Source organism: Bemisia tabaci, chromosome 1, assembly GCF_918797505.1.
Source record: "Bemisia tabaci chromosome 1, PGI_BMITA_v3".
Taxonomy (NCBI): Eukaryota; Metazoa; Arthropoda; class Insecta; order Hemiptera; family Aleyrodidae; genus Bemisia; species Bemisia tabaci.
The window spans coordinates 68,714,957-68,727,692 of NC_092793.1; the positions used below are offsets into that span (position 1 = coordinate 68,714,957).

At 35.5% G+C, this 12,736-nt stretch overlaps 1 protein-coding gene across 3 annotated transcripts in view; it reads left to right on the top strand.

The window, feature by feature from the left end:
* Srrm234 (Serine-arginine repetitive matrix 2/3/4) overlaps positions 1-12,736 on the top strand; it is a 33,409-nt gene that overhangs the window by 10,642 nt on the left and 10,031 nt on the right. For all 3 annotated transcript variants that reach the window (XM_019043245.2, XM_019043243.2, XM_019043244.2), the window contains 5 exons: positions 368-419; positions 7,002-7,063; positions 7,471-9,324; positions 10,132-10,311; positions 11,276-11,461. In XM_019043245.2, coding sequence (XP_018898790.2) covers positions 368-419; positions 7,002-7,063; positions 7,471-9,324; positions 10,132-10,311; positions 11,276-11,461 — 2,334 coding nt within the window. The remainder of the gene's footprint in view (positions 1-367; positions 420-7,001; positions 7,064-7,470; positions 9,325-10,131; positions 10,312-11,275; positions 11,462-12,736) is intronic.

The window sequence follows — 12,736 nt, forward strand, 5'->3', positions numbered from 1 at the left end:
GTAATTGTTTTTCTTGAATGGGTCATAGATTCTCCCAATAGCGGTATTCACTAATTTTGTTTCAAGCCAAGAAGAATTATATTTAATGTTTAATTTTTGTTTGTGAATCCAGCTAAATAAAAGATTACGATCAGGTCATCTACAAATAGCTTATAAAGAACTTCTGAGGAAGTGTGAAGTTCAGGAGGTTTGGAGGAAAGATTTAATATTTCAAACTCAGATTTCAAAAATAGCGTTTTTTTTAAAAAAATCTTTCTATTTTTTGTTTTTCTTCCGCTTTAACTTGATTTCCTAACAATTATTTAAGAGGATAAATCATAGCTTTGAAAAGGTATCCATGTCATAATCTTCAATATATTTGTTTCAGCGATCATGATGGTGGGAGCAAACCCAAGAAAAAAAAGAAGTCCAGTTCGAAGGTAATTCTTTTACATAGTAGTTAACCTTATCACTGTAAAATTCGAAGCGTTGTTTATTTCTCATTCCTGCCATATTGTTCAATTCCGTGCATGGTGTGCATCCGAAAATTTTGAAGGTCTCATCAACTTAATATTTGTGTTGATGCCTGGTAACTCCTGAAACAGTGAGAAAAAACTAATCAAAATGAAAACAGATAAGATCAATTACTTGAGTTACAGAATAATAATTTTGTCAGTCAATGCTCACAGATAAATAGTAAATGATGAAATTTGTCAATGTGTTGCTTTTCTCATATCCATAAACAATTTCTCAAGAAACACCGTGGATTCCATAATGCGCTACCCTTTAATTACCCTTTAAGCTGTAATTTTTTCCACCTTGCTTCAATGAAATGCAGCAGAATCAACTTACTGATAAGTTGCTTTGTTTTTGAATGGGCCACCAGGTTTGGCTGAATTGGAGGGAAACACCACATGTTTCCTCTTCAAAATCATGCGTAAGAAACCATTCATACAACAGGAAGTTTGGGAGCCACTTCCTGAACGAGATTTTTAAAAATCTTTTTGACTTGTATCAAATGGAAGTTGGATTATACAAATGATGTCATTCGTATGTTTGCCATTCAAGCAATGTCAACTGAAAACATGTATCTTGATCAGGAGTTGATTTTCAGACTGCCCGTTATGTGATTCGTTTTCCTCATGAAATTTTGAAGAGGAAATATGTAATGTTGTGCTTTAATTCATACTTTGTCTAGAGGCCCATTGCTGTGCCAGTCTTAGTTTTTCAGAAGCAGAAGCTCCATTTGTCATGTAAATATAATATCAGGTCCAATGCAACTATTTTCAAGCTCGTGTATGCCTATCAGATTAGAGTACATATTTTCTAATCTTCAATTTTTTTTCGCTTAACCAAACACAAAGCGGTATGTTAGCATCTCCTACCACCCTCACAAATACGTACCCATCAAAGGGGAAAAGCGCATTACCAAGAAAATAAGTTTTTCTTGTACAATAAACTGGATACTCAAGCATGTTATCTTGTGAAGCACATATTCTGTACGGAATTTTACAATGGTATTTTCAGTCTTTCATGATGACATTTGCATGTGTTATTTGGTAATTGAGATCCTAACTCTTGTTTCCATTCATTTTAGAAAATTTGGTTTTTGAAGCATTCGGATAAAAATAGACCTTTAAAGGTTTTCTTAGAATGAGAAAGATACTAACCCTTTAGAATCAGTACAGCTTTTATATAAAATGTTTTGTTTCCGGTAAACTGGCATATGCACATTGTTAATATTAAACATATTATTTAATGTGAAGTCGTAAAGCCGGAAGACATTTTCAATTTTTTTTTCTTATTCTTTCTTTTTACTTAGCGGCAGCCTTTGTGTCACAATCAGTTGAGCTTATTTAATTACTAGTCATTCAGGTATAGTTACCAATGGAACTGCGCAGGTCAAAAATACGTACCGTTTGTAAACGCAAGTTTTTCATTCTCGAAACAAATATTAGAAAGGACTTAGTAGAATAACCGTAGATGGGGGGCTTATTGATGTTTCTCTCTGTGATTGTAAAGTCAAGCTACCATAATGTAAAATAATTTATTCTAATAGAAACCCAACGCCAGATAAAATGCTATCGAAAGCAAGGCTCCAAATGGTTTCTGGCTCCTTTCTCTGGTCGATCAAATGCAAAAAAATCCATGAATTCTCCAGAAAAATCTGATAAAAGATTAGGAAATTTGGTCATGGTAAGGCAATTTTTGTACATGCACTCTAGGAAATACGGGACAGGGGAAAATGTGAAGTGCAGCAAGCGTTTGGAGGTAATCTCATCGAAACGATAACCTATTTCTTGTAAATTTAAAGAATCTTTTAAAACCTCAAATAAAGAAAATATTTGCAGAAAGTTGTAGGAAATCGGAGAATTTCAGCGACAATTAAGAATGAATTCAGAATTTTGGTCTCTAGGAAAAAGTGCCAGATTGTTTTGAGAAGCTAGCGTCTTGAAACATTTTACCACCCAGTAACTCGCTGTGCCTGACATTTCCCTGTGTTAAAGTTGGCTAGAAAGACGATGGTGCCACCAATTTTCTCAAATGAACTTCATAAGCTCAAAAAAAACTCTCAAAGTTGAGACTGTAATGGAAGAGATCCCCTGCGCTACACTTAGCCTCTGTATCTATTCAAACTTTCCATGCACAGATAGGGAGCAAATAGAGTACACTAGGAGGGTTGCCAGTTGCCACTTTGTTTGGAGACTTTAAGGCTGGAACCACAGCAGGACATAGAGGTAGACTCTTAGAGTAGCAAGGAGGATCCCCTTTACTATGGCTTCGACTTTTAGAGCTTCTTTTGAGCCTAGGAGTTTCTTTCAGGCAAGGAATCATCGGGTAGACATCATGGTGCCTCCCGAGAAGTTTTACATGCTAAGAAGTTTTTGAATGGTACCCTTTGGTGTATGTAAGAGCTCCATTTAACATGTCGGCATTAGCATTAACAATTTTCAATCTCTAATTTCCCTTTTATTTCATTCTTTTTATTTGCACTTTAAATTTTTCCCAAGAATAAGGAAGGTTGCTTTTAAAGTTTTTTTATCTCAGTCACCTTATTTTATGTTTCACCCAGTAGTATCTTACATCATTTAAGACATGCATCTGTTGTCATCTTGAATTTGTCATTGTTTCCCTTCGCCTGCTTTTGAAGAGGTACTTGACTCATTATGTATCTATGTATTTTTATTTTTTTCAACTTTAATCCTGCTCTGCTCAATTTTCTTACCTCTGGCTGTAAAAAGTAGGTTTGCTATTAATACGTAATTTGGTTAAAATTTCCGAATCTAAAGTTCACCATACTCTTTGTAAAGGCTTCTTAATGGTGTTACTTGCAAAAATTGCATACTCTTTCACTATTTTCTTTTTTACATTTTTTTCTTTTTCTAAGCTGATCAGAGTTTAAAATAAGATCCTCGATTATTGAAAGTGTAAATAATCTGCTGAAGTACTCCTACAGGCTAGACAAAAAAATAAATCTAATCCAATGGTCAATTCATACATGACCTTCAGTCAGGAGAACTGAAAGTCAAGAATTGGTGTTGAAAATGTGAGAATTGATTATTTCAACTGTAATGTTTCTGACTGATACACTGGTCGCAGAAGAATTTTAAGTCTAGCATATTTGAAGTCAGTCTTACTCTTTCTCGTTGGCTGTGTGAAATATTGGATTTTTTAAACAGATTCCGTTTTTAATCTTTGCTGTTGAGTTTAAGCTCTCGTTCCATCTCTTTTATTTTTCTTTTTTTGATATTGTCTCCTTTTTTTATAACTTGCCAGAGTTGCCTCTCTGGTTTAACTGTACTAATTTCCAAGAATTGCTGAATAAACCTCCAAATCTATTATTGTTTTTGCATCAATCACTAGGAAATGTTTTCGTAAGGTTTCTCTCGTAAGTACCAACCGCTACCACAAAATAATTGATTGGTTTTCTTTGAATCATGTTCTTATCATACACCTCTGAAATTTTTTTTACTATAATGCTCCAACGATTTTGCGAGTAGATCAGTGAGAAATTCTGATTAGTTTTTTTAAGGTGTTCCTGCGCTTTTTCCTTTTCTTAATCTTCCCTCTTGCGTAAGTCATCAAGGATCTGAAAAGCCAAGTCAATTTTTGAAATGTCTTTCAAAAATGTATCATAATTTCCTTTCATCTTTCTCCATAGACAAGTTTCCTAAAAATACAGGGCTCTGTGACTGTATATTCAAGTCCCCCTCCATCTCTTTCATTTTTGCCTAATTGCAGTCTCTGTTTGGGAAGTGTTCTTTTTTTTTCTAGCATAGCTTCATTATTAAACTTTAAATTGATCGTTCTTTCACTGTTGAAGCCGAGTTGTCAGTTAGGGAAAGCACGAAAATGTCAGGAAAAAATTGTCAATTCACCTTTATTTGCTTTCTAGAATGTGTTTAACGTTTCAAGCAACAAACGTTCCGTGGAAACCACCTCAAGAAACTGTCCTGCACGTTCCATTTATCGGGGACTTTTCCCCAAATTTGTCAGGGAAATCTGGGAATTCAATTTTTTAAATGGGCCTGTCGCAAAATTTTGCTTGAGCAAAAATGAAAGTTGTTTCCATAAAAAGTGTCTCAAAAATCACGATGAGCGCATTGGCAAATTCTGAAATGCACCCCTAACTTCACATTATGCCTAAGAAATTTGTGTTTTTCTGAGCTTGCCGCTTTGAAAACGATACTACGGTAAAGGTGGACATTTTGTTAGAGGAGTAATTCCATTCAACCCCTGCTCAATAGCATGTTTCGCAATATTCATCATGACCGATGCTTCTGCGCGTAAATCGAGGGGAACACCAGGTCAATCAAGGCGGATATCTCTCCACAGTCTTAACGTGAGGAAAATATGAATGTCAAAATGCCGATCGTTATCAGGTGATTAGAATATCTTCCCGTCACGAGTATTTTGGTGGATTGGCGTTGGCTATGTTGAATATTGAGTAGCATCCTATTGAGTAGGAGTTAGATGGAATGACTCCTCTAGCGAAATGTTCACCTGTGCCGTAGTATCGTTTTTGAAACGGCAAGCTCAAATAAATGCAAATATCTCTCGCAGATTGTGAAGTTCTGAGTGCATGTCAGGCTTTGCCGATGCGCTCATTGTGATTTTTGAGACTTTTTCCAAAAGGGAAAACTCTTTATTTTTGATCTGGCAAAAGTTTGCAACAGGCCCATTCTGTGGCAACCCTGGGTTAAGGTACACCTCGTTTAACCTTCCCTCTGATCGGGACTTATATTTCAGCTTAAGAGGGCTATTTTGTCTTTCAACATTCTAGTTTATCATTAGAGAAATTGGAACTTACATCCTTGAAACGTCTGTGCAGTTATAATGTCATTCATTTCTCATGAAGAATATTCATTGAGCTGGTGACTTCTGCTGCAAAAATTTACTTTCAAACTCATAGCTGTTTTCCTCCTTAGTTTTTTTTTTTCTCTTCGAAAAATTTACATCCTTTTTTGTGTCTTTACCAATGATCAACAGGCAAAAAAAGTAATTATCTGCCTTCATTGCCTACATTCGAATGACAGTCTTAATTTTTTATTAGTATCATCCCTTTTTTCCCCAATTACTGCTAGCGGCAGATATTTTAAAAATATTCCAAAAATATTTATCCTCAACATTTCCAAAAAATGTTACCATCCTATGTTTGAATGAGTAGATATCCGATTAAATTAACAGAAAGATATACTATCTATCTATCTATCTATCTATTTCTCTTTTCCCCTATTTTCTTTCCTTTCCTGTTTATTGATTTATATTTTTTACTTAAATTTTCTCCTGATCAACATTGAAAGACCACTTTATTTTTTTCAACCTCCATATTCTCATAATTGCATGCATTTTTTCACCGAGTGACTTTGTGTGACAGTTTTTTATCACTCACTAATTGAGTGAAGAATAAAAATTACCCTAGAAAATTTACTCTGTGAAAACAGATTATTTCACTACTCTATGTCAACGCTTGCTCTTGATCAAGAATCAATTTTTACAATTTTTCAAATGATGTGTGTGTTTGTGCAAAGCTACACAATAATATTTTTTTTCTTTTTTTTATTCTTTGGTCTAGCATCAGGATATAAATTTATTCCAAGGTAATATTTAGACTGCTTTTATCATCTTCATAAACTGACAAGAGGACCAGTTTCAAAGCTCCTATTAAATTTGTCATTATTTTCTGTTTTGTCTATGTTGGGTACCTACTTTGTACTTCTAGCTGCCAACAAACCTTATTCCCTTCCTCCCATTTCTTTATTTTATCCCCTCTATTAGAAAGTAATCACTAATATAACTATAGAACTATCCTGTAATATCATTTGTAATGCATATGAAGAATTCATCTTTTATTGCATTCAATTCAATGCTTTAGCTTCAGTCTCGCTTTTGAGTATCAAGTTATGGATTACTGCCAAGAAATTGCTTATGATTGAACTTCATTTTGCAATAAGGAACTACCATTTCTGGCTCACCCACAAAATACTTTATCTGCATAGGGAAACTAATAGCACACATGTTATTTTTAAAATGAGCCAGAAGTATTAGTTTCGTATTTGAAAACTTTTTTAAATCATTTTATTTGAAGTTGAAAAAAAAAAATGAAAAAAAGGTGTTAGTAATATTTACTCTACTTTTTAAGTGACTCTGGTAACAGGATGTCATACAGATTCAATTAAAATAATGTAGGCTAAAATTTTAGGCTAATTTTTTCCATCATCTCCCCACTTTTAAATTTATCGCACAACATTTCACCCAGCACTTAAATTTTTTATTTTTACCTATCCCTCTCCTATTTATATGATTTATTCATTGTGTTAGTCTCTTTCTCCGTGAGTTTTTTTTATTAGTGAGATATCTCATCTAGGATCTTTTCAGCTTTTTATTTTTATCATTTGTTGCACTTTTATTATTACGGTATCTACTTTCAGTTTTCTATCTTGCTAACTCTTCAACAATGAAGGTGAAAAATCTAGAATTTTAATTTACTCTGTGTTTTTTCTTTTTCCGTCTGCCCGCAGAAGAGTAAAAAGAAGAAACACGAAGAAAGTTCTGATGACAGCTCTGATCCATCTGATGACAGGTAATGCTTTGTTCTAATTCATTTAAAAAGAGCATAGAAATGAACCAATTGATGTAACTTCATTAAGATTTTACATTGATATATCCAATTGAAACTCAGAGGAGAAAGTTGTACTTTTAATGTTTTCCTGGAGACTTTATTTGAATAAATTAAAAAGTCTGTGTAAAATAATCAGACATATCCTAAGCTCAGAATGCCACAAATACCCTGATTTGTAAGTTTTACTTTAGGATGAGGCTTTTTACCTGAATTGCTTTGTCTCTTCTGTTTGAGGAGGAAGGTGAATCGAAGAATTTCCCTTGTGCAGTAGCCTTTATTTTAAAGTGGCCCCACATTTTCTAGTTCTTCTTTGAAATAATATTTACTCCTCATACTTACCTCTTGCCTCTCTCTTTTTTTGGTTCTAGCTCCTCAGAAAAGCGGAAAAGCAATCCCAAACGCTCTGAAAAAGTTAAAACTTTGCCAAGAAATCGCTCTGAAAGTAGGAGTCCACCCCCAAAGAAGGATTCCCACAAAAGCAGATCTTCACCAGCTTATCATTCAAGAAATAGATCGGACTCCTTTGACGATCAGAAGAATAGAAACTCCTCGCGAAAACACAAGGATAATTCCCCTATCTTGAATCATCGAAGGAAAGAGTCAATATCTCCCCCTCGAAAGAAAAAGTCTGTATCCCCAAGTTATCATAAGAGGAAACGAGGTCCATCTCCACCTCCAAGGAAGAAGTCAGTCTCGCCCTCAAATCGGAAAAGGAGGAGATCCACTTCACCCTCTAATCGTTATAAAGATGGTTCTCTTACATCAGGGCGTCGCAGAGAACGGAAGTCCATCTCACCGAGTCCTTTTAACAAGTATAAAAGATCACCCTCACCTTACAGTCATAAAAATAGGCGATCAGTGACTCCTAAAGATGAAAGAAGCTCTAAGAATCCTCGAAAAAAGAGGTCTAGATCATCCCGATCAGCCTCTGAGTCGAAAGAGAAACTCTTCAGATCGTCTAAACGGAAAATCTCTCCAAGCCCTCCGAAGAGCAAATATCGTAAAAATGTATCGAAGTCAAGAAGTAAGTCTGTTTCTCCACCTTCCAAGAGAAATAGGTCTTCTTACTATGGTTCGGAAGCTAGAAATGTAGATAGTTATGATCATAAAAAAACTAATGGCAGTAAACATAAGTCTCAACAAGAGAACAGGAACAGTAGCCATAAAAAAATGTATTCAAGGCACTCTCGAAGTTTATCTCGGAGCAAATCACCAGTTGTCAAGCGCAGTCCAAGTGAATCTCCGCGAAGAAGTAGGCAGAAATACCACGATTTATCGAAGCATCGAAATGGCAGCAAGAAAAAAAATAGTAGGTCGCCAAGCAAAGACTCTAAGCGTAAATCTAGGAAAAGTAATTTGAGTGGCCATCGTTCCAGGTCTAGCTCATCGTCTCGTTTAAGTTATTCACCGTTGGATAAAAATCCTGAAAGGTATCGGGATATCCTCAAACCAAAGATCTCCAAACCTCAGCCTGTTGTTCGCCTCAGGTCATTTTCCAGTGAAAATGAAGGTGTCGATAGTTTAAAAAAGAAGAGTTCTGCTGATGAAGAAAATAAACGCAGTGCCTTGGACTTTCTCCAATCAGCACTGTCAGCCAAAGTGAAAGAATCTGTTGAGAAAAAACTTTCTAGCCATAAAAATAATGTTGAAAAGCCGATGATTAACTTGTCAGCCAGTAAACAAAATGATTCAAAGTCACCCATTGAACCTGTAAGAAAATCGTCAGTCTGTGTTAATAGCCCCAGCAGAATAAACTTTGCTCTTCAGTCATCCAGTCGCAAGTTACCATCACCATCAGTAGAGGACAAGAAAGGCGTGTCCTCAAAATTTATTATTAATTTAGACGGGTCACCTAAGGTCAGGAAAACTCCTGACAATGTAATTAATTCTCCACCATTAAAGAAAGGTGAAAGTGTTTCCGTCAAGAAAGAAAAAGATTCGACTGAGAGTACATTATTACTTTCCCAACTAAAGGCTTTAAAATCTGACATTAAAAGTCTCATTCAAAACTCCCCTGTTTCTTCTGTGAAATTATCATCTCCAGGGAAAAAACAGAAGCTATCTGGAGAAAAAGACTCAGCTTCGCCGCATCTTTGCCGTAAATCCCGAAAAAAGGACAGCAACCGATCAGGATCTTCTAGCAATGATGATGACTCTCCCATTCGCGACTCATCTAGTAGCGACTCATCAGATTCAAGTCAAGATTCAGACTCCAGTGATAGGTAATTAAAAGTCGAAAAATGAATGTTTGATTATTTTCAAGGTAAAATGGGTATAAAGTTTTGCCGGTCATTCTTTCAATTATTCTTTCCATTGGATCAAGATCAATTAACTTTATTGCCTGATTTTCGAATTTTAATCAATTAATCCACAAGTCATCGGGAAGAAACTAATTTGCTAACATCTGACCATAGTGGGTGATTGAAATAGATATGGGTTTGCTGCATTTAAGATAAATTGGAGAAAGAATAGACTCCTCTTAGTAAAACCGCCTTTATATAAAAATGAGCTTGTCCAAAAGGTTTTTGTATGTAAATAGTTCTAAGGTATTTTGATATTTTATGAGGTCCAAGTTTCAACTGAAAATTATTCATTTATGTTTTCATCAATGAGATGCAATCAAAACACCTAATGAAGAATATAAAACGTATAAAAGATCTAAATTAAATCAATCAAAGATGAGAGTGGAGAAGAGTGAAGGTAAAGTTAGCTTTAATTGAAGTGTATCTCAATTGTTCAATGATTCTGTAATAGGAAAAAAAAAATTGAATCAGAAAAATGAAAAGATTTAAACGCTTCAAAATGAAACACTGATGGATCCTGCAAGTCCTCAATCTATACTTCAAGGCTAAATTCTTACATTTTTGCATCGTAGCTTGAATTTTTTCAGTTTTGTTTATTTGGTTGTGTGATTAGCAGTCTAACCAATGAAAGAGAAAAAGGAAACGTATGTTAGCAATAACTGCTGTATTAGCTGCCCTGTTGGAAGGAAAATTAGCCTCCTCAACCAATTTTTGTTTTACTTGCAGATCGTCATCAAGGTCTGGCTCAGCAAAGAGGAAATCATCCTCAAGATCTGTATCAAGAGATAGCAAGCGCAAGGGTTCTCCCTCTCGAAGCAGGAGTCGAAGTGGCTCCTCGAGGTCTGAGTCAAGCTCGCCATCGGAGCGAGCAGGATCTGTTCACTCTGTCGGCCACCGAGCCTCTAGGTAAAACTTGCTGTCTAATTTAAAGGTTTGCCTCATCATTAAGAAGAGACATTCAGAATGAATGATCGGAATGTGATTGGTGATAACTGGATATGAAGTCTTATTGGCTAGAGCAGCACCTAGTCTTTTGATAGAAAACTAACATCAATAATCAAACTGATTGATGGGCAAGCAACTGATGATGGATGTATCATTGCAGTGTAGCAAAACCTGAAGAATGTTGATTATTAATATGAAGCTGGATTATTCCAGCTATCCATACTACCCTCTTTTCCTTCGTATGAGAATTTCAGGATGGCTTCTAGAGATGTTATTTCTAGGGGTAGGGGTTGCTTTGTAGTTTTATGAGGTACATAGCATCTTGCCGAAATACAGCATTTAACAATACATGGTACCAAATCACATGGCACTTCGGAGTTAGTGTACTTCAAATCAAGACTATTCGGCCACTTGTTGTCCTTCAATAAGAGAAGAACCGGTGGTGTTCTTCTCTTTTAACTTCTCTTTCTAACATTTAACAGTAATACGTGAAGTTATGAAGCCTGGAACGTTGTCATTTTGATTGGTTAATATCTTTTAAGCCATAATAATTGAAGGAGGTCTCCTTGTGAAGTTCTGAGTGTTTGCTGAGTGTCATGTAGCCATATAGTTGTCCATGAGTGTCTGCAAATGCCAATGCACTGATGGAATGCCAAGCAAATAGGGTTCTTGTGCAATTTGTTCAAGCATCTTAATTATCGCTGATATTCATTTTATTGTGGTTTTAAAGTTCCTTTTTTCGAAGAATTTTATTCCAGAATTAAATATCAGATATCCTAAACATCGTCAGTTAGTACGTTATGTAGAAGAGCTCTCTCCAATCGTAAGGATACTTTCAGTGAATGATGCAAGATTAAGATTCTTGAATAGTGATAATTTATGGCGCAATAATTTTTGTGATAGCATTTTTTTTTATCATTTTCAGATCTTCCTCTAGGTCAGTTTCTCCAAAACGCCGATCAGGTTCTAGATCTGTTTCACGTCACAGTAAAGGAAGTGCTTCCAGATCACCGAGTAGGAGCCATAGCTCATCCAGATCTCGCTCCAGGTCTCCTTCAATACCCCGACGTAAAGGTTCTCCGAGCTTTTTAGATAGGCGACGCATCACAAGGTAAATTTCCAGCGTTTTTATAACTTTTCTCTACTTGTTCTGTTGGATAGTTGTCATTTTATTTTTCCAGTATTAGTTCAGATATTTTAGATTTTTTGCACTATGTGTGTTAGTGTTTGTGTATCTAGTGGTTGTCAGAAAGCCTGTTGCTATATCATATAATTTGCAGCAATATCCCTGATACAAAGCACTTAGATCCTGCTGTGATGAAAAACTCTGAGATCTATGGAAATTAAGCGCAGTGTTGTTGAAACACATATCAATGCCCCAACTTCAAAACTTCTTGGTTCAGTCACAAAATTTCAAAATATCTGTGTATACAGTATTTTCTATGAGAAGAATATATCAACATTACAACTTGGAATTCCTTGGATGATCATGAAATGGCCAAGATTCTTACAAACCAACTTGGATTTCCACGTTTGGAAAGGGAAATTTTATAATTTTTTAACAGTAATACGTGAAGTTATGAAGCGTGGAACGTTGTCATTTTGATTGGTTAATATCTTTTAAGCCATAATAATTGAAGGAGGTCTCCATGTGAAGTTCTGAGTGTTTGCCGAGTGTCATGTAGCCATATAGTTGTCCATGAGTGTCTGCAAATGCCAATGCACTGATGGAATGCCAAGCAAATAGGGTTCTTGTGCAATTTGTTCAAGCATCTTAATTATCGCTGATATTCATTTTATTGTGGTTTTGAAGTTCCTTTTTTCGAAAATCCTGTGCAGTGGTCATTTCAAATAGGTGCATGTTCATCATTAGGTAACATGGAATCGCAAAAAGTCTGAAAAAAAAGAAAAGAAAAAGTCTTTCAAAATACATAAAAAATACACATTAAAAGGCAACACCCAAAGCAAATCAGACATTGACAGAATCAATGTCGTTTCAATCTGATCTGGTTTCTGAGTGTTCTTTCTATGTAAATCACTTTCCTTTGAATTTTTGGTGTGCAAATTTTTTATGATTTCTTGTCACTGGTAGATGAGCTGTTACCTGCCTGAAATCGTCATAGCACAACATTTTCAAAGAACTCAAAATTCGAGACTAGAGTGAAACAAGTATCAGCTGTGAGTAATAAAACAACCAATAATAAACTTAGGGGGAACAATTTTAGAAATGTTTCACTCTCATTATTGTGCCTTTTAAAATAGCTGGCTTCCTCCTAGTCTCAGCCAAAATGCACAAGCTGAACACAGTATTCCAAAGAGATTACAAAAGAGTGGCAACAAACTTTCCGTTCCATCAAAGCAGACAACTCCACTACCCATTGGACAT